Source organism: Limanda limanda, chromosome 8 (genome assembly GCF_963576545.1).
Source record: "Limanda limanda chromosome 8, fLimLim1.1, whole genome shotgun sequence".
Classification (NCBI taxonomy): Eukaryota; Metazoa; Chordata; class Actinopteri; order Pleuronectiformes; family Pleuronectidae; genus Limanda; species Limanda limanda.
In genome coordinates, this window is record NC_083643.1 from 18240758 (window position 1) to 18261813 (window position 21056).

A 21056-nucleotide genomic window follows, 5' to 3' on the forward strand; every position below is an offset into this window, starting at 1 on the left:
TAATTCTTCTTCTTCTTCCTCTCAGGTCTGAGTGCAGTAACTGTGAGGTGGGAGAGCTGTGTGGTGTGCTGATGCACGGCAGAGCGGTCACGTTCTGTGAGCCCTACGGAGAGCGAGAGCTGGTAACTACCAAGTTTGACCACACTGCAACCACTTTACATGTTATGGCCCATTGACTGTAGATCCAGCAACCAACCGCTCGGTAGCCACAGCCACCTCTGCAGTAAATCTTGTACTTACTGTAACCACAGTAAAGTTTAATGTTTAAATACACTTTACTTTGCACTGTACAAAAACTCACTGTTTGGGCTCTTTTAACCAAGGATTTTATGATCTGGGTGAAGGGCTGGACATTTGCATGACCCTAAAAACAAAAGCATGGTGACTGTCCAGATCTATTTGTGTAAATCAAGGAACTGTGCTCCTTCTACTTGTAGACAAGTCATTTTATTTGTTTCATGATTTTCTTATTTATTTTTAAACTTGTGTCAGCAGGTTACATTAGCTTACTTATAGTGGCTAAGTACTTTCCTCTCTTTCTTCATCTGCCAAGAGACGTATGTTGCTCATATTCAGCTTGAAATTATTTATTTGGAAAAGTTTTACCTGATCTAACTTCAGCACACACATCACTTTCCATGTACTGTCCATTGCTGCAGCTCCTCTATTCAGCCTCTGTCTGAAACACTCACTTTTACCTCCTGTCAGCGTCTGCGCTTGCTTTCCCTGTCTTTAAGTAGACATGTCTGATTAGCTGCTATGCGTGCATGATGCAAATGTAAATATAATATCTGGAAATATCAGCTGGAGTACTGACATAGAGCTTCAGGAGTTTTCTGTGGGGGAGAGGAACTCCCTTTACCACAGACTTTGTGTTTTTTAACTTTCCAGAACTTTTGTTTACACAAAAAAACAATAACGCTAGAGTAAAGAGAAAACATGTCTCCTATAATTCAAAAGTGCTGCGTTTGTGGCTGTTTATCAATTTTTGGCTTAACATGCAGTTTTTAGCCAAAAACAACATTTCCAGTTGCTGCAGGACATAGAGGTTTATGAAAATGAGGCAGACTGCTGTGTTTAAAAGTGAATGTGAAACCAGAGAGATAACAGGAGGGAAAATCATACGATCATTTCACAGTAAAGTACAGTAGTATCATGTATGAAGTGTGTTATATACGCACACTGCTAATGAAACCCATTCATGCCCTTTGTGTGTCGTTATGAAGTTAATTTCAAACTGTTCACGCTGTAAGAGATGAAAGCCGGTCACCAACAGAGGAGCTTTCAGTGCCTCATGATTCTATTTACTTCTCTGATAAGCATTTGCTTTGTCTGTCACTGTTCCAAATGTTTGATGCAGCTAACTGGCTGCTCTTCTGTCAAGTGCAACAAGCATGAACATCCGGAAACACAGAAACGTTTACACACTGACAGTCGCCAATAAAACAGCTCCAGCTATCAGAGCACACACATCCAACATTCTGTTTACTCTCTGTCTCTCACAGACTCACATATTTGTATTTGTATAGACAGAAAAAAAATACAGTAACAGATATGGAGACGGATTAACCTTAATGGACTTTTTTTTCTATCTAGTAACTTTACATGATGAAAATGTTTGTACTCTTCTGCAGTGCTTCAGGTTGTGACATTTAATGCAGTGATACACACGTGAAAGGTTGAATATCCTTGACTCCATTATTAGATGTGGCCCGATAACATTAATTCAACCAGAGGATATCAGTGAATCTGTGCTGTTCAGCTCTCACCACACTTTACTACTTAAGTGGAACAAATCTCAATTTGCAGTCTTTCCCCTGAGTTATTTGTGGATATTGTTTCAATCTTTACCGAGATTTAATTATTTGTTGGTGACACATTTATTGGTGTATCTTCCCCAGACAACTGTTCCTCTGAACACCAGCACAGCCTCAGTCCTGCAGTTTGCCCTGGGTGAGTATTAGATCTCCACATGAAATGCAAACAATCACCACACGAACATATCGTTTCCACAGAGATCAGAGTCAACCGGAAGTGTATTAATTTCTATGGCAACCACTGTGAACTCGAACATGAACATAAAATGTGTCCCCTTTGGTATTTTTGGTACAGAATTTGCCTCCATGTATGTTGAAACAATTGGACGTATGCCCTGGATTTCTAACATGCACTTTTATGCCATAGGAAGTTAGCATTAGATTGAAATAGCTAAGAGGCTAATCTCTTTAAAAAGATACTCAGATGAATTTGCAGAATCTGTAGAGATTTACTAAAATGTCACCTGGACCTATAATATCTTCAAAAAGTATCGCTGTTTGTGTTTTGTTTCGACAGCGAAGACTTGGCGTGAATAGTCCCTGTCCAAACTGCAAACACCAAAATATTGACCGTTGCCCCCAGAGACAAGTTTGTCCTCAGCCAATACTGAGCTCTGAGATTGCTAAGAGACCAATTCAAGTCAGATGTTGGTCGTTGTTTTTACAAAAACTGTTTAATTGTATAATTAAATATAAACTTATTCAGCCGGTTTAACACATTGTGAATTCCAATGTTATATTACTACAAAAAACTTAAATTAAGTTAAATAAATGTGCAAGAGTTCATTATTAACTTGTATTTGTATATGTAAATAGATTTATTATTCGTAATATAATTGACATAAACAATCTGTTTTAACCAACAATCTGAAAGCTAAAGATTTTGTCCCAATATTCTTCCAGGTTTACATTCCACAAAGCCTTGCAGCTAAATTCTCCCATGACTGCAGTAGCATCTCAGCAGAGTTCATATCTGTCTGTATTACAGGCACAAGAAATAACCGTGTAAACGAGGCGTGAGGCAGATTTTGTGGAACTGACAGATATGTATGAGACATCTTAAACCCTGTTCACATATCGTCGCCCTGCCTGCAGCCATCAGAGCCGGGACAACAGATGTCTGTGTCATCCACAGGCATCTTTTGCTCTGTTATATGTCAGTAAGCCAACTGGTACACAGGATGTGTTCCGCCTAACGTTCCCTCTCTGTCTCACTCTTCTCTCTCCTCTCCTCCTATCACAAGAATGAATGATTTACAGTTTCTGGAAAGACACCCACAAGGCCATGGCTAAGTTTTTAGTGGTGTTGTATTTTTCATGTCCATTACATGCATCCGCCAGTTCTCATGGGAACACGGCTGGAAAGAGGAGTACCTACTGTGTCAACAACTCCCAACAACCCTCTCACCATTCTCTCTACTTCCCAGTGTCTTTCTCCTGTCCTTTCCTCTCTCTCTCTCTGTCTGTGCTTTACAGGTGATTAATAGGATTGTTTGTGGCGGTATAGCGTTGGGTATGGAGTGGTTCAGTAGAGCAGCACAATCAAGTGGTGGCAGGTTAATGCACAGCTGTATTCAGTGGGGATGGAACAGCACGGCAGGACACGGAGGAGACATGGACGCTGCACACAGTCAGGAGGGGGAGAGCGAGGGAGGGAGGGCAGAGGAAAGGTGGCGGAGTGGGGATTTGCCTGCTTGGTCCATTAGCGACCTTTGACCCAAACCTGCTCCCTCACCACATTTTGAGGTGCAAAAATAGTCTGATCCAACCTAGAAATGCACAAGAATATTCACATATTCACAAACTTATCCAGAGTTCACAGTCCTACAGTAGCACTCCTCCTCTGGTCGCCTCTGTCCAACCCGCTCACACCGACCCCGAACTTCTTTCAGCCTGTTAAGCTGCCGATCACTTAGTTCCACTATGAAACAATTTAGACACAATTTTCCACTCGACTAAAGGAGGAAATGTGGGAGCAATCAGTCAGTGCCTCCTTGGGGCCACACACAGGATCATTGCCCTGCTGATAACATTAAATTGATGAGAAGAATTGAACTAGCGGACATATTGTAACTGCCATACACTGTGTGCCTGTCTTCTGTGTGTGTTCATGTTCCCCAGGTTCCGGCTCCTGTCGGTTCAGTTACTCAGACCCCAGCATTACTGTGTCCTACAGCCTGGGTGGTAACGCCAACTCCTCAGATGACTGGATCACACTGGAGAAGATCAGGTCTCTTTCCTCATCCGTCCCACAGTCCTTCCATCTGTTATGAACACCCACCTTCTCTCTTTTTCCCTCATTCACACCTCCTCCTCTCAATTTGTCGTCTCATGTTTGTGTCGGGATGATCCCCCTGCTTTTCATCGCACTGTCCCTGACTCTCTTTTTGCTCTGTCAGCTCTCAGACAGAGACATAATGTAACAGATACTGTATTCTAACAACTATATTTAGCTGACTCTTGGTGCATGTTGTGCTTTCGTGGAAAGACAGAAAACGGCTCATAGGATCAAAACATTTAATCACCTGCCGAGTCATTGCAAAACCTGGTTTTGTCTCAGTTTCACTCATAGACTATATATAAAGATGACATGACAGCTCCCAAAAAACTGAAAGTAAAGCTTCTAGTTCGCCCCTGGTGGCTGGCTGTAGTAGAGGTTATAAGCCCTGCCTCTTCCATGTTAGTGGATGGGATATGAACCAAACAAAAATGACAGCATTCGTTTATCTTTTAAGTTAGGTTATAATTTGTTAAAGGATGTAAGAGGTAAGACGGCAGCATTCATATCTGGGGTCTTTTGGCATCAATCCTGGATAGTTGGAGTGGAGACCTGTTGTTCATCTTACTATAAAGTCAATGTTTTCAATCCATCATAACGGAATGTAGTACCTGTTCATGTTCTGCTATTTCAGCCTGATTTGATCAATTCATGATTAAATTTACATTGAATACCACTATCCCCACATTCACTGAGACCCTGTGTTTCTCTCTCCTAGAGCCCCCTCCAACAGCAGCACCGTCATCCACCTCCTTCCCATGCCACACCACTCAAGAGCTGAGGGCGTTCGTCTCCGATGGTCTCAGGAGGCCCCTCAGGGCCCTGAAGGCTACGAGTCCTGCTGGGGGATGGACAACGTGCTCCTGGTCAACGCTGCTCACAGGGCCCCCCTCATGGAGGACAACCTAGACCCCCCAGACACTGCTAACTGGCTATTCTTTCCTGGAGCTACCATCAAGGTATGCTGACGTGGATTTTCTCCAGCCCTCTCATTATACTGTATATGCAGTTGATCAAAGCCTAATGACCAGTGTTATTGATGAAAGTTGAATGAACGTCATAATCAAGTTATATTTTCAAAAATATTGATTTAAATTTACGTTGCATGTTTTAACGCCTGTGTTCTTATTGGCCAGCACTCCTGTCAGTCTGAGGGCAATGCTCTGTATTTCCATGGTGGTGAGGGCGTTGGCCACAGCTTCGCCACCACCAGAGACATTGATCTGCACAGGGAAGAGGGAAGGAGCTACTGGGAGGAAGACTTTGAGAGCCTGCCATCAAAGTAAGTCAAGATAATACTCATATATAACCCATTTAGACCCAAGGCACCTTATAAAATCCCTTTAAAACTGATACATTGTTTGAAAACAACCACGAAAGAGTGTTTTCTGCAGAACTCCCAACATGTAAAAATATTTATATTGTCTCAGCATCTGAAGCAGATAAGAGACATAAACTAAAACATTTGACAGTTTAAACTTTCATAATAAATAACTTCCTTCTCCCTTAAGTTCATGAACACATTAAAGAGGGAACATACCCCACAAATTCACTCCCATTGCTTAGATCAGGGGTGCCCAAAAAGTCGATCGCGATCGACCGGTCGATCGCGAAGGCAGTGTGGGTCGATCGCACGACTGGACAAGAGGCAGTCACGTGGACGCTCCGGCGCACGTACCCACTTTTTTTTTTTTTTGCCGTCGCCGCCCCTGCCGCCCCTGCCGCCGCCGCCACGCCCCCCGCCCTGGACGATGTTGCGAGCGTCAACCGCGGCGGACTGCTCGTCACGCCGGGTTCAAAACGGACGCGGAACCTCCGCCGAAGCGCGCCGCGCTAATCCCTAGAGCGCCGGCGCTTGGCTGTTCACACCGGACGCTGAAGCGCCGCGCTAATAATATCACATACTTTTGCTGTTATCAGCCTGCAGTCTAAAACGGCATTTTATCATTTTTTTCAAGCATATACTTACTTGTTGCTCCAACATTAACTGCAACACAGCCCAACATGTGTCTTCTTTGTCTCATATGTGCTGAGGATCATACAACTCACTGTACTTCTCCACTTAAATTATTAATTTAATATCATCCATCTTCAAGAACTTGTCCGCTGTTTGCTATGTCGGGTGTGGAGGGTAAATTACGTATTCTCCACTCAAACATATGTGGAGAATACGTAGTCCAGCCCCCCCCCCCTCTTTTTATCTATATGACTGCTTGTGGCTGGGCAGAGGGGGACATTTAATAATGTGATTGGTAAAATTGGTAAAATTAAATCTCCAGGACAACAGAAGGGGAATACAAACTATGGGATGCATATTTAATCATTTATATCATATTAAATATAAAATATGTTATCAATATCGTTTAAAGTCTTTTTTCAGTGAGTTTCCTGGCTCGAAAAAAGAGGGGGTACGTGCGCGGGGGTAGATCTTGTTGAGCTGGTCATTTCAAGAGTAGCTCACAAGCCTATAAAGTGTGGGCACCCCTGGCTTAGATCATCAACCAATATCTGAAACTCAGCGATAGAATATTTTTTCCAGGTTAAGAGCGCTCCCATAATGCATTTTGCCTCTCCAGAGAGTATTACAATGAGTCACGATGTATTTCAACAGTGTCTTGAAAATGATGAAATCAGTGGCGAAAATTCAACTCCCATTTTCTTGGAGTCTGTACACTTGAAAGGGCAAATAAAAACCACAGTGATCACAAGTTGAACTCTGGTGAACTTTGACCTGCGATATTCACTTTGCATTCACATATGTGCGACCGTGCAATAGGTCTAAATGGTCCCCACCCAGCTGTCTTGATCATCTCCTATACATTTTGTAGTGAATTGAATGAGTCACTTTATTTCTACTGCACCCTTCACAACCACAGGGTGTACATTAAAATAGAATGCCATAAAAGTACAACAAAACAATTACAGGAGAAGGTCAAACAGGGTAATTAAAGCTGAGTATAACCACCGGATTAATACTTTATAAAAATGCCAGTCTATACAGATTTATAGTTTTTTTTAAAAGGCTTTTAAAATTTGGCAGTGACTCAGCTGACCTGATGCTGAGGGGGAGTTTAGTCGACAGCAATGAAGTTAATGCAGTAAAACTGAAATTTGTTGCCAGACCTGAGGCGCTATCCTTTTATGGTGTTAAATGATGAAAATATATTACAAAGCCAGACTATATAAGTTTTGAAAGGGAGAGCTGATGGAGAGGAACGTCATCAGGTGCTCTGGGATTTCTCTGGGTTCATATATACATGAGCTCTGACACCTGTCAATTGTCATACGTCAAGCAAGCAACATGCAGCGTGTTGCGTCATGCTCACACAGGTGAATGCCCCAACTCTGACTGCGGCAAAGACAGCAGCCCATCTGTTCAGAGTGCGACACACACACACATATGCAAGCAAACACAAACACACTAATACACACCGGACAGGGAAAAGCAAGGAAACCCTGTCAGAAGCACTGTGAGAGGTGGAGAGAGAATCGAGACGGATGATACATCGTGTTTCTGCCTGAGAGTAATTAACGGGCCTCATGCACCAGGTCTGTCACTACATTTTCCCATTAATGAGAAGGACCCTCGAACAAGAGTGTGTCTCCACAGTCCCCCTGTACCCTCACGCCTTCCCTGCAGCACGCCAACACGCTGCACCCGCATACATGCTCTCCCCTGCCAGGGTTTTATGGTGACGGCACACACACCTGTGTCATTTAACCCAACACCAGCTATGACAGAAGCACAGCAGCCTATACGTTGTATGACAGAGAACAGAGAGGGAGCAGTGGGGGGGAGAAGGAAGGAGAGGGAGGGGCAGAGAAACGCAGGAGAGGGCTGACACACTGAGTTAACTTCTGTCAGTGCTAATGAGGAGCCTCTCTCCGCTGTGCGTCTGCAGGTGTGTGTTCTTTATGCATCAGCTGTCTTTCCAGGTGAGTTATTCAGTATTTCAGGGATTGTGTGTTTGTTGGCCGGCAAGATGAATTCTGACAACTGTTTCCTGAATTCAGTAAGAGTCCAGAGGAGATGATGTGTAAAAGAGGAACTATGAACATAAGTGTTAATTAGGGTTAGGTATTGTTTTTTTGGGGGGGGGAAACCAGTGCTAAATCAATACTTGAACAACAGTTCCATTGTCTGAACAGTGCAAAAAAACACAAAACTACTTTAAACTACTTGAAATAAAATAAAATAACTGTTGAAAATTTAAAGTAGACTTAACTAAAATATACATATATACATAAGGGCAAAACTCTTCACAAATGGACATAACTAAATATATTTTTTAAACTAACTTAACTACAATAATTTGACCCTTAATAACAGATTGAGTGTTTAATAGAGGAAATGACTCCAAAGCTCCAAACTCGTCATCAATTGTCTCGCCACCGTTGGAGCCTTGGACCTACGTTACATATGCTGCCAGAGCCATGTAGAAAGTGTGTTACCACCACAGCTAAATATTAAGTACAAATGTGTGGTGATGTTTATGTTGCCTGTAAGCAGTACGCTCAGACACTGAAATGAGGCACCAAAATCTGAGTTGTGATTCAGTATGTTAGTGTTAAAGTTTATATTTTGCTGTGCTTCAAATTCACAAATAATGTTGTTTCCTTTTCTGTTTTTTATCTGTATATTATATATGCACTTTCATCCGCTGACTGTGTAAACATGCATTACCAATGAGATACCTATAGGTTGTGACGAGTAACACATCATCTACAGTACTTTGCTTTAGTAACTTTTTTTCTCATTATTAATGTTGTTGAAATCCTGTCTCTTTCCATTTTATTTATTGATTTATTCAGCAGGGACAGTGCACATTAATAAACATTGCTGTAAATGCACCACAGTTAGCCAAGAGGCTGTTTTTGTCAGTTACAAAGTCACCCTCAAATCAGAATATGTAAATATAAGATTAAAATTACAAAGTCGTCGAGATCGTTTATAGGCATGACGAGCAAAAATAAAAACAGAAGAGAAAAATAATTATAGCAAAAAACACACTTCAGGACACCATTGTGTTATATATTCCAGTAATATTTTCTGACAGGCAACACAGCAGCACGTAATACGTGACAGTTTTAATACTGAGCGATGATGAAAATGTGCTGATTTACAGTCAAGGACTTGACGTGTTCTTTTCTTCAAAGACTTTAAAAGTTTTAGCGTTGCTGGCTTTCAACCAGGTTGTTAAACAGTCAGTGATGTGACCAGAGACGACATGTGCATCATACACTCGAGGTAACACCCACCTCTAAAATAAATATATAGTATTTTCCTTACTCAACCTACCCGCCCTGTCTGTGTGTTTCATCCAGCTGGGACATAGAGGGAGCTGTTTATGGGACCCAGTGTGGAGAGATTGAGTCGGGCTCGGCCCTCGTGTTTGAGAAGGAGGGCCGGAGGCGGGTGTGCACCCCATACCTCGACACCACGTCTTATGGAAACCTCCGCTTCTACTTCACCATGGGTATGGAAACTCCCCCATTCCATCATTCTCTGTCATTTATTTGGGTCAAGAAAGAGTGAGGTTAACATGTACTAATACATCACTCACACTAATGATCTTTCTCCGTATGGCAACTTCACTGGTATTTTTCTTGCACTTGTGAGTTACTTTGCATGAATTTATTAAGGTGTGTTTGTGTTTAGGTGGTGGCGACTGTGATCCAGGAGAGTCCCATGAGAATGATGTCATTCTGTTTGGGAGGTCTGAAGGCAGACGGGAACGCGTGGTGCTAGACACACTTCCATACTCTTCTTACAGGGTGAGACTTAAACAACATATTTACACTTGAAAAAATGTCCCTCAAACGTCCAGTGCCAGTTTATTTCTATGAAGTCATTCAAATTATTTAAACTTTCTAATTTATCTATGTATCCATATGAGGCTTTATGTTGTAAACAGACTTTATCGATAGTGTATATTGCTGAGCTGAACATGTTATTGTCCCAGTTACTACTCAGTGTGAATTTGCTGCTTTTCTTTATATTATGTCATTAATTGTGTGCAAATGTCCCCACTGTGTGTCTAATGAATTATCTTATCTTAAAATGAATATCATATGGTTTTTAGAATGGAACTTTGGGGAATTGTGATTTTAAGTAATTACAATTTTCACTAAATTTTGACATTTCGTTAATCAAATTATTACTCGATTGAGTAAATAAGCAGCAGATCATGAATCATAGATTTATAAAAATGACAGTTGCAGTCCTAATCAGCATCTTCTTTTCTTTTTTCCTTATATCGCTCATTCCTCTTCTCAGAGTCCTGCGGAGGTATCGGTGGCGCTGCCCACTGAGCTACAAACACCAGTCACCCAGTTCTGCATGGAGCAGCGATCACATGGGGGGGCCAACCGCCACGTCTGGGCCGTGGACTTCATGCAGCTGCTCCCTGTGCTGCCTGGCACGCAGACACATGTCGCTCAGTTCTCCATCAACCTCGGCTGTGGGTCGTACCAGCCGGCCAACAGGTGAGGCACACTGTAAACTGGGGGAGGCAGTGCTTCTTCTGAAAATATGGCCTCCTATATAGTGAAAATCACAAAATTCTTAAGCAACAAAGGTTATCTACACATCCGAAGGTTCACACATGCATTTGGTGGTAAAAATAGTAAATGGTGCACACAAAAATGTGATAGTGAAAATTCTATAATGCTTCTGAGAATCAGTATCTTGCAAAAAATTGACAAATTTGGCCTGAATTTTTAGCAACTGCAGCCATTGAAAGCAAAAGTTGCAGAGGGCAGATTGAAAGAGACAGATATTACTGTGTAGTCTCACAGGCATTTTCTGAGTTCCTGAGTTCAGTGATCAGTGGAAATCAAATTCTGTTTTACAAATGTTGATCTTAAAACCTCCTTTGTTCCCGTGTATCAGCGTCAGCCTGGAGTTCTCCACCAACCACGGTCGCTCATGGTCCCTGCTTCACACTGAGTGTCTGCCAGAGCTCTGCGCTGGACCCCATCTGCCTCACAGCACCGTCTACTCCTCCGACAACTACAGCGGGTATGAACGGGAATGCACATCTATCGATCATTTTCTGATGATATTGTGTACATCTACGTGAACATACTGTCACACTTCTGCAGATGGACAAGAATCTCGATCCCTCTGCCCAACGCTGCTCTGTCAGAGATGACACGGTTTCGCTGGAAGCAGTCCGGCACTGGAACGAGCAACATGTGGGCCATAGACAATGGTTAGAACTAAACAGGTCACATGGTTCAAGTGTTTTTATTGTGGTGGCTCAAGAATTAAGGTTTTATTATCCAATGCAGTTACACTGTGAAAGGCCTCGAACAGGCTCCAACTTGTAACTGCGAAACATATTATACAGTGAAACATTAGGATAAAAGGAAATTCTACCAACATGTCACCAAGGGGTAAATGGAGTCACGGTTGCTACACCTTTTTTTCCATTGTCTTCATCTAGACACAATATCTTCTCTCTATTTTTCATCTTCTTAGATAATACACACTGTGGTTAGGGCCATCAAAGATTATCATAGCTCAACCTCACAGAAAAAATATTTATGACTGTAAAAGCTCATTTATTTCTCTTCATTTATTTTTTTTCAGTGTATGTTGGTCCGGCCTGTCTTCGTTTCTGCTCCGGGAGAGGACATTGTTCCCGCACAGGCTGCAAGTAAGGATCTGCTTTTTATTAAACCAAATAACACCAGTGAGAGTCTGCTCATTATCCACCTAATGCCTCCAAGCACCAATCACCATTCAAAATTAATCAAATTGTATTATGCTTGCGATTTATTAAGGGAATTTCATTATCTCTGTCTACTTTTTGTCATTATATTCATCAATCTTTTTAATATCTTACTCCTCTCCTCTCCTCCCAGATGTGACCCAGGCTTTAGCGGCCCAGCCTGTGAGCTTGCCTCCCAGACCTTCCCAGCCTTCCTGTCCGAGGGCTTCTCCAGCCCACGCCTCTCTTCCTACCACAGCTTCTCTTCCCTGCGCGGGGCCGAGGTCAGCTTCGGCTGCGGGGTGCTGGCCAGTGGCAAGGCTCTGGTCTTCAACAGGGACAGCAGGAGGCATTTGGTCACGGCTCCGTTAGACAGCTCCCAGGCCAGGTAATGGAAAAGCTGATAAATTACATATTTTTAGAATCAATTAATTAGGATTATCATTTTTTGTCGAAACCAAAATGAGCTTGTTTCATTAACATGCAGGCAAAAGATTAAGAGGAACCCATGTGTATGCTCTTGTGCGAGTATGTTGTTTTCAATAAATGCACACAAGGAAAACATCTTGCCATCAGCAGATCACTTGTAAAATTGTGTCCTCTCTTCAGGTGCTATCCATTCTCCTGCTTCATCAATCCCCTCTTTCCCTCATACTCTCTTGTCCTCACTGGTAGATGGATTATGATTATGGGGAGGGCTGCAGATGAGAGGAGAAATGAAAGCACGGGATAAATGTAAGAGAGAAAAAGAGAGCAGGAGAGATGGATTTGGCTACGGCATCTGTGCTGGATTGATTATGCCTGTTGCGGCTCTCAGCGTGCCACCTGATGGCCGTGTTTAATGCTATTTTCCTGGTTGATTGAGTGAACAGCTGCATGAAAGAGGAAACTGCAGCACTAAGGAAATTGCAGCTCTGCCAAAGACAGAGAAAACTAGAAGGGGGAGTGTGACTGAAAGTGGAAATTATTATAAATATTACATTAGTGAAGATTATAATATTACTGCCAAAACATGAATAAAAACATAAGAATTCCCAAGCTCACACTACATCAGGACTCTGTGCAGTTAACATGAATACACAGATATGAACTCTGACTCTCATTCGCACTCTCTCTGTCTTATTCTTTCCTTTCCTCCACCTACTCTCATCTAATTTTGTCCTCATTCATTTAATCATCTCATCCATCATCCTGCCACTTTCCTCCCACCTCTACGCTCTACTCTACTGTCTGTTTATCTACACTTTTACCTCTCTCTCTCTCTCTCTCTCTCTCTCTCTCTCTCTCTCTCTCTCTCTCTCTCTCTCTCTCTCTCTCTCTCTCTCTATCTACTCTCCTTCCTGAACGCACTCTTACTCACCTTACTTTCTTCTCATTTATCAACCTGCCCTTTCCTCTCTTACTGTGTCATTTCCATTTCTGCACACTATGTTCGTCTCAACCACTGCTGCCCTTCATCCCAACCGGTTCTTCCCGTCCTTGTTTTCATCTCCTCACTTGACTTCTTTGCAGGTACCTGCAGTTCACTCTTCGGCTGGGCAGTCGCAGCACCCTGAGCTCATGTCCCGCTCCAGACCAGCCCGGAGAGGGCGTCCTGCTACATTACTCCTCAGACAACGGCATCACCTGGACACTGTTGCAGCACTACGCTTACCAAGGCTTCCATGAGCCAAGGTACCTGCCGTGTGTTAGAGTGTGTGTGTGTGTGCACAGGCTGGTATGCTTATGATTCTATAGAGACACTAAGAGTCCATTAACTCACACGTTTGCACTGCTAATGGTGTACTGAAGGTGTAAGCCACTGGGACCCATTGAGTCAAGTAAAGCTATAGTGAGTAATGAAGACAAAGTGGGCTGACTTCCAGATGCACAGCCCAGGTCTCAGAACTCTTCATCAGCCAACAGAGGAAGGCCAACGGGGGTCAGTGAGTCAGGGGCAAGTTCTAGGCACCAATTTAGTGAGAGGCACAAGAACAATTTCTTACTATATAGGGTTAGGGCCTAGACCCCTCATGATGTCATCATGAGGGATGACATCATGAAAGGGGGTGTGTTCATAGTATAGGAAACCCTGCATCGCATTGTTATATCCAAGTCAAAACCTGAGTCTACGCTCAGTCAGTGTGTGATTAATCCCAGATGAAATGTTCAGCATTATTGTTACTGCCAGCAAATATACCCTCCATCTTCACATTTATATCATTGTGGCCATTAAAGTCCAGTTTTACAATCATTTTTTTCCCAAAAAGGATTGTATCTGTTGAACTCCCGGCTGGTGCTCGTAAGTTCGGCGTGCAGTTCCGCTGGTGGCAGCCGTACCACTCGGGCCGCAGTCAGGACGTGTGGGCCCTGGATGAAATCAGCATGACCTCTGTGCTGTTCAACACCATAAGTCTGGACTTCAGCAACGTGCTCGACGTCACCCAGAGTCTGGGTTTCTATCTCGGCCACGTCCAACCGTACTGCCAGCATGACTGGACTCTCAGGTAAGAGGCCTCAATGCTCCGATAATATGGTTCAGTAGGGATAATATATGGATCAGCAGTTGGTAATGTGATTCAGATTAGCTTGTTTTTACTTTTAAGAATAGTGTAAACTGGGTTTGATTAAGTACAGGGTTTCCCCTAGGTTCAGTGTGTCATAGTTTCTTGCAGAATCTTCAAAGTCCTGACACTTCGGATTGAATTGTCTAATATTGTATTTTGTTATTTGTGAAACTTGCTGGCTTTGAGGTTATGTTTAAAAATGTCTGACACATGATTTCCTCCCGGTCATCCTCCAGTTTCTCTGGTGAGCCCAGCCCCGGCTCCAGCATCCGTTATGTGGAAACGCAGTCGATGCAGATCGGAGCCTCTTACAGTCTGCAGTTCTCACTGGTCATGGGCTGTGGCCGCGAGCCCTCTCCTCACATTGACACACAGGTTCGCCTGGAGTTCTCTACGAATCACGGCCTCACCTGGCACCTGGTCAAAGAGGTAGGAGCATTACACGTGTCCACCCTGGTTCCTCATGACAGGTGTTAACATCCAACCTTTGTTTATAACTAGCAGACTTGTAGAAGAAGAGAGAGGAGGAAACTTCTCATTTATTCATGAACATGAATATTGATTTACCTATTACAGCCTCAGTAATAATGAGTAAATAATTACAACTCTTAAATGTGACACTTTGTTTCAGATGAGAAATCATCGCAGTTACTTTTGATCATCCTGCTATCAGCAAATACATGACAACACTTGAATCAGCAAGCAGATTATCTTCCCATGATTCAACAAAGACTTTCTGTGATCACAACTGGCTCATAAATATTCATAAGGCGCCAAAGTATCTGCCAGGATTTTTAATTCCTTTGAAATTGAATGGGGCGTAATGAATCAGCGAGTTTTCTCTAATTCTCTCGTGCATGGAAATGCAGTCATCTGGCAAGTGCAGAATGTAACTCTCTGGATGTCCTGTCCTGTTAGTCCTCGTTTGTCTTCCAGTGTTCAAGGTCAGAGATACTCTAATCCTGAATTAGCCTTTTATTTGCACATACTGAGGGGCTGATGACGCCTAATGACATTTAAAGATTATTGTGTTGTTTTCAAAGAAGCAAAATCCACAATAATAAATATAACTTGTTTATTGAATTTTGAGAAATGAACATTTTGTGAAGCATATAAAGTGTACTGTAATAAAACCTCTCATTGCCTTCACCTAGGCCTGTCTGCCCGGCATGACAAGCTGCGCTGAGTTTACAGCCCCGAGCGTCTACCACCCGTCAGAGTTCAAAGACTGGAGACGCATCACTCTGTCTCTGCCTCAAAAGACATGGTAAGTCCGTACAATAGACCCAGATGAAAACATGTTCTCTGATCTGAGTATCATGTTATTATTTGCAGTTAACAAGCACAATCACTCGGAGAAACTGCAACAATCTGCTACAACAAACACTAGAATAGCAGGAGAGATCAAACCTGGATCTGCCCTCTCATCCAGATCCGCACCAAAATGTATCAAGTCCCCCCCCCCGAACCAATACCACATCCTTCCACCAAGCTTTTCAGAAATATGTCCAGTCCTTTTTCTGTAATGTGGCTAACTAACAGACAAAGAAGGTCCAACAGCCAGATTTAATATACATTTTTTATATTAATATATTTGATAATTAGGTCCAGATTTTGATTTAGATCTGCACTAAACTGCACGCACATTTTTCTTTAATATCCATAAATTATCGCCTGAGAAAGAAAGCAGCAGATGACAGCAGCCTTGTCTCCAAAGCTTTTCACAGTGAGTGCACAACAGTTTCAGTGACACATCACACTGGGCTTTAAATAAACACTAACCAGGAAATTCCTACCTGCATTCCCATGATGCAAAATGCTTAAATGTGCCCAGAGCATAGCCACTAAAAAAAAGCACTAAAACGTGGCTTGTGTGCCATTTGAATACATCTGGTATTTAGTGTAAAAGGCTTAGTTTCTGTGTAACTTCATTACTAAAATATTAGCACTTTAAGGAAGAGCACAGTGGCGATCCACAGTTTGAGTATGGTGACATAGCCACAGCCATAAACACTCATGTTGTGGAGAGAGGAGTTTGAGTCCTGGCTTGTTTCACCAAGACCCACTTGGATGTGTTTAAATTTACCCATTTCCTGAGACATAATCATATATGGAGTGAGAATGTTGACATATGTTTTCAGTTTGGTTCACTACTACTTACTTAGTGTAGATCGCTGTTGCAACAACTAACTGGAAGAATACAGTCCTCCCACACAGGGGGGTCTGAATCATGTGGGAGCCTCTTCCAGCTCCGGCTTTACATCTGTATTTGCCATACCAATGATTCTAGCTGTGTGAGCTGCTCCGATCTGACCGCCCTGGTTTAACTCTCAGCTGCTGATACACTGGTACCCTGTTGGTGCTCTGGCTGTGCCAACACAAAGACTGTAATTAGTTTGTATTAGGCTAACAAGACTTTAATTATTCACTTTAAAGCGCAAGCAGGAGAGAAACTGTCTCTTTTTTATGGTGAGAAACACATCTACTGTTACAGAATCACATATAAATCAACTCAAATAATAACATAAACCTTCCCCACACTGAGCACCATGACCTCCACCTCCATCTCATTCTACTCCCTTGCTCCTACAGTAAATAGCGGTGGTCACATTTCCTGCTGTGTGGGATTAGAGGTCACCGGGTCATGGCAGTAAATGGTAGTAAAACAGCCATGGTTGTAACTCTATATGATCAGGAGGTGGTCCGAGTTGATATGGGTTACCGGATCAGCAGCAACGCAAAACCTGCTTGCTACATAACCCCTGATATACCTGACTATCTTCACTGCTAACTCCATTTGTCATTACTGTACATGCAACAAACAGTAAGGTCACATGCACAAACATGTACACACGCGCACACAGACGCACAACCTACATTTAACAGATGATGTGATTATACACACACACACACACACACACACAAACACACACACACACACACACACACACACACACACACACACACACACACACACACATACACACCGAACAAACACACACACACACATGAAAACCTTAATGAGATAAGGTTAATCTTTACTTGCTGTAAAATTCAATCAACAACTATCCCTGGTAGAGAAATAGATTAGTGACATAGTGTTATTGTCCCTATACTAGATATCGCTGCCATTTGATTTTTAATGTTTTTTTTAAAAATATATTTTATCTATGCATTATCTATACGGCTTAGCCCCTCGAGGGTTGCAGGGTGACCTGGAACCAGTCACAGCTGACACTGGGCGAGAGGGGGGGTTACACCCTGGTCATCAGTGTATCACAGGGCCAACATCCAGAGACAGAAGACCATTCACACTCACATTCACATTCACACCTCCAGTCAGTTTAGAATCTCCTATCAACCTAACCCGAACTCTGCATGTCTCTGGAATGTAAGAGGAAGCCGGAGAACACATAGAAATCACACACAGACATGAGGAGAACATGCAAACTCCCTTTTCAACTTGATGATGTTTTGAATATTTTTTATTTATAGTATTTTTAATGTTTTTTTATATAACTGAGCAGCCAATTACAGTAGCCCACATGTGTGTGTTAAGGTCCAGTGCCACACGGTTCCGTTGGATCCAGAACTACTATGGAGAGCAGGATGAGTGGGCCCTGGACGACATCTACATCGGTCAGCAGTGTCCGAACATGTGTCACGGACACGGCTGGTGTGACCATGGACACTGCAGGTCAGCATCCACACACACACACACACAGCCTCACACACAATAAAACTTCCTGAGGTTTTGCTTTATTACTTTTTTTATCACACTCAACATGGAGGCCCATAAATATGTTCAGCTACCACATTAAATCATAGATGAAAGATAAGAAATTCAGCCTCCGTCTTCTCCCGTAGGTGCGACGATGGCTTCTCAGGAACAGACTGCCAGCCCATTACCTCCCTGTCCTCCAGTGTGCTCTCTGACTTTGAGTCCCAGGATGCAATGCTGGCCACTTGGCAGGAGGTGATTGGTGGAGAGGTGGTGACCCCCGACATGGGCTGTGGAGTGGTCTCATCTGGATCATCTCTGTACTTCAGCAAGGTACAACAGCTAGAAAATCTCCCCCAAAAAGTTGCTTTTTCTGTCACTTGCATTTTTGTTATTTAATAATGTAGTTGTTCAATACTTTGTATCTATACTTACTCATATTATATTGATACCATTGTATTGGTTATTGAAAAGTGGCTGTGATATATAAGTACTCTCCACAAATAACCTGTACAGTACTTCTTGCTTGTCATAGGTATTATGTGCTACTTGATAAATGAACATGCGTGTTGTTGTCAGGCTGGGCTGAGGCAGCTGGTGAGCTGGGACCTGGACACAGAATGGGCGGAGTTCGTGCAGTTCTACCTGCGGGTGGGCGGAGACTGGGCCGAGTGTAACCAAGCCGACAGCAGAGAAGAAGGTGTGCTGCTGCAGTACAGCAACGACGGAGGAATCAGCTGGGGTCTCATCGCCGAGATGTACTTCACCGACTTCACCAAACCCCGGTGAGAGACCTGTGGCTGCAGAAAGGGGAAAACTCATATTTCACCTTTTCACAAAGATAACAAAGACACATCGTGTAATAGATGCGTTCATGAATGTACATTTTCAAAGAGAACCTGTCTCCTCTACCACCCTCAGCTTTGTCCACTATGAGCTTCCCTTGGTTTCGAAGACGCCCTCCACCAGGTTCCGTTGGTGGCAGCCTCTTCACTCTGGGGAGGGCTACGACCAGTGGGCAATTGATGACGTCATCATTTTGTCAGAGAGGGAGAAACACATCATCCCCATGGTCAATCCTACTCTACCGCAGGTCAGGAATCAGTTTGAGGAGTTATTTTCTGTTACTCCTTTTAATTTGTGCTCTGACCTTGTGCTGCAGTCTTTGCTTCATCTTGAGATACTGCTTGTTTTGCTGTAATGGAAAGTGTTTGCCAAACTGAGATAGAGCTGGTATAAACTCTTTTTGCAGAAGTGCACCATTAATCTTTTGAGAAATATTTTCCACTGCAGACACTGATACCTGTTAACACAAAGCACTTTGCTAAACTCGTCTGCCTTCTGTCTCTAGAACTTTTATGAGAAGCCGGCATTCGACTACCCTCTGAACCAGATGAGTGTGTGGCTGATGCATGGTAATGAAGGCATGGAGAGGGAAAGCAACAACAGCTTCTGTGCCCCTACGCCCTCTGCCATGGTGTTTGGGCGCTCTGATGGGGATAGGGTAGCTGTCACGAGAGACCTGGCCTTGCGATCTGGCTACACCCTTCAATTTAAGGTAGCCATATAGAAAGTGTAAACACTACAAATGGACGGGCAATTTTAAAGGTGCCATTTTAAGAATTGTCTGTACACTGTTTCTCCTACCAGTTGAACATTGGTTGTGAGTCGGAGTTCAGTGCATCTGCCCCGGTCCTGCTGCAGTATTCCCATGATGCCGGTCGCACCTGGGCCCTGGTGAGGGAGGGCTGTTACCCAGGAACCCCGGGGGTAGGGTTGTGTGAGGGCAGCGGTCGTGAGCTCAGAGAGCCCACTGTCTACAACACCGGAGACTATGAACAGTGGACCAGGGCCACTGTGGTAATACCACGCAATGTTGCAGCCAGGTAGCTATGGTAACAAGCATGCAGTTGCTATGTTGAATAAGAGTTTTTGGAAAATGTCTAATTGAACTTCATACTAGTTGCCGAATAGCTTATATTTACCATTTCTACCACCGGTGTAAACTCCTGCTGTATCCTTCCCTTTACTGAACCCCTTTCGTCTCATTTCCCAGCAAAACCAGGTTCCGTTGGTTCCAGGAGAGCAGCATGTACAGAGATGCTCCAGCTTTTGCCCTGGATGGGGTCTACATCTCTGAGCCCTGTCCAAACCACTGTGGGGGACATGGAGATTGCATCTCTGGAGTCTGCTTCTGTGATATGGGATTCACAGGTGCGTTGCCAGATAGATTCTCTTTCATAATTGTTATATTTTTGACATATCTTTATGTTTTATCATACGATTCCCTTTTTTTCCCCACAGTGGAGCAGGATAGTTGCGTACCATCTGTAGCCAGTCCCCCGGAACTGACCGAAGGCTTTGAGGGGAAGCTGAGTCCTCTGTGGCAGAGCCTGAGTGGAGGACAGATAGGAGGAGGCTGTGGGATCATTGGTGAAGGGAAGGCCCTTTACTTCAGTAGCCCCGGGAGGAGAGAAGCACACACAGTGCCTCTAGACACTACCAACACACGGTGCGTGAGATTCACGACTATAAACCTCTCATGATCATCGTCCAGACAACCCAGTTAAATTGCGGCCCATTGGTTCAAAGTTGAAATTTGACGTTTCTCTTTACATACAGGTTGGTTCAATTCTACATCCGCATCGGCAGCAAAAGTTTGGGGCCCACTTGCACCAGGCCTCGCTCCCGCAATGAAGGTAATTATCTGTCGTGCATTAGAGCAATGAGGCCCTCTGCTGCATTCATGTGGCTGATCCTTAACAGTGCAGTCTGTGGAGAGCAGCTCCACATCTGTTCTGGCTTGTTTCCAGCTGTTCCTGATCCATCCTGTTTCTTCCAGCAAAAGCTTGTGTCGCTACAGATCTGATCCTTATCGAAAGTGTTTTTCTTTGCAATGAAGAGTCAGAGTCTAGGGTTGTCTGTTGTGTTCATCAGTCAGCACATTGTGAATCTCTAGCCTGGAGCAGAGTTGGTTTC

General features: G+C 43.4%; 1 protein-coding gene across 1 annotated transcript in view; it reads left to right on the top strand.

Moving 5' to 3' along the window:
- reln (reelin) overlaps positions 1 to 21056 on the top strand; it is a 99730-nt gene that overhangs the window by 57963 nt on the left and 20711 nt on the right. The window contains exons 7-31 of the mRNA XM_061076671.1: positions 26 to 122; positions 1902 to 1953; positions 3939 to 4047; positions 4814 to 5054; positions 5232 to 5377; positions 9421 to 9572; positions 9755 to 9870; positions 10373 to 10581; positions 10988 to 11116; positions 11200 to 11309; positions 11690 to 11756; positions 11965 to 12198; positions 13323 to 13484; positions 14060 to 14296; positions 14593 to 14785; positions 15511 to 15623; positions 17916 to 18053; positions 18224 to 18410; positions 18657 to 18862; positions 18999 to 19170; positions 19429 to 19635; positions 19728 to 19963; positions 20134 to 20291; positions 20382 to 20589; positions 20700 to 20776. Of these exons, the coding sequence (XP_060932654.1) occupies positions 26 to 122; positions 1902 to 1953; positions 3939 to 4047; positions 4814 to 5054; positions 5232 to 5377; positions 9421 to 9572; positions 9755 to 9870; positions 10373 to 10581; positions 10988 to 11116; positions 11200 to 11309; positions 11690 to 11756; positions 11965 to 12198; positions 13323 to 13484; positions 14060 to 14296; positions 14593 to 14785; positions 15511 to 15623; positions 17916 to 18053; positions 18224 to 18410; positions 18657 to 18862; positions 18999 to 19170; positions 19429 to 19635; positions 19728 to 19963; positions 20134 to 20291; positions 20382 to 20589; positions 20700 to 20776 (3956 nt within the window). The remainder of the gene's footprint in view (positions 1 to 25; positions 123 to 1901; positions 1954 to 3938; positions 4048 to 4813; positions 5055 to 5231; positions 5378 to 9420; positions 9573 to 9754; positions 9871 to 10372; positions 10582 to 10987; positions 11117 to 11199; positions 11310 to 11689; positions 11757 to 11964; positions 12199 to 13322; positions 13485 to 14059; positions 14297 to 14592; positions 14786 to 15510; positions 15624 to 17915; positions 18054 to 18223; positions 18411 to 18656; positions 18863 to 18998; positions 19171 to 19428; positions 19636 to 19727; positions 19964 to 20133; positions 20292 to 20381; positions 20590 to 20699; positions 20777 to 21056) is intronic.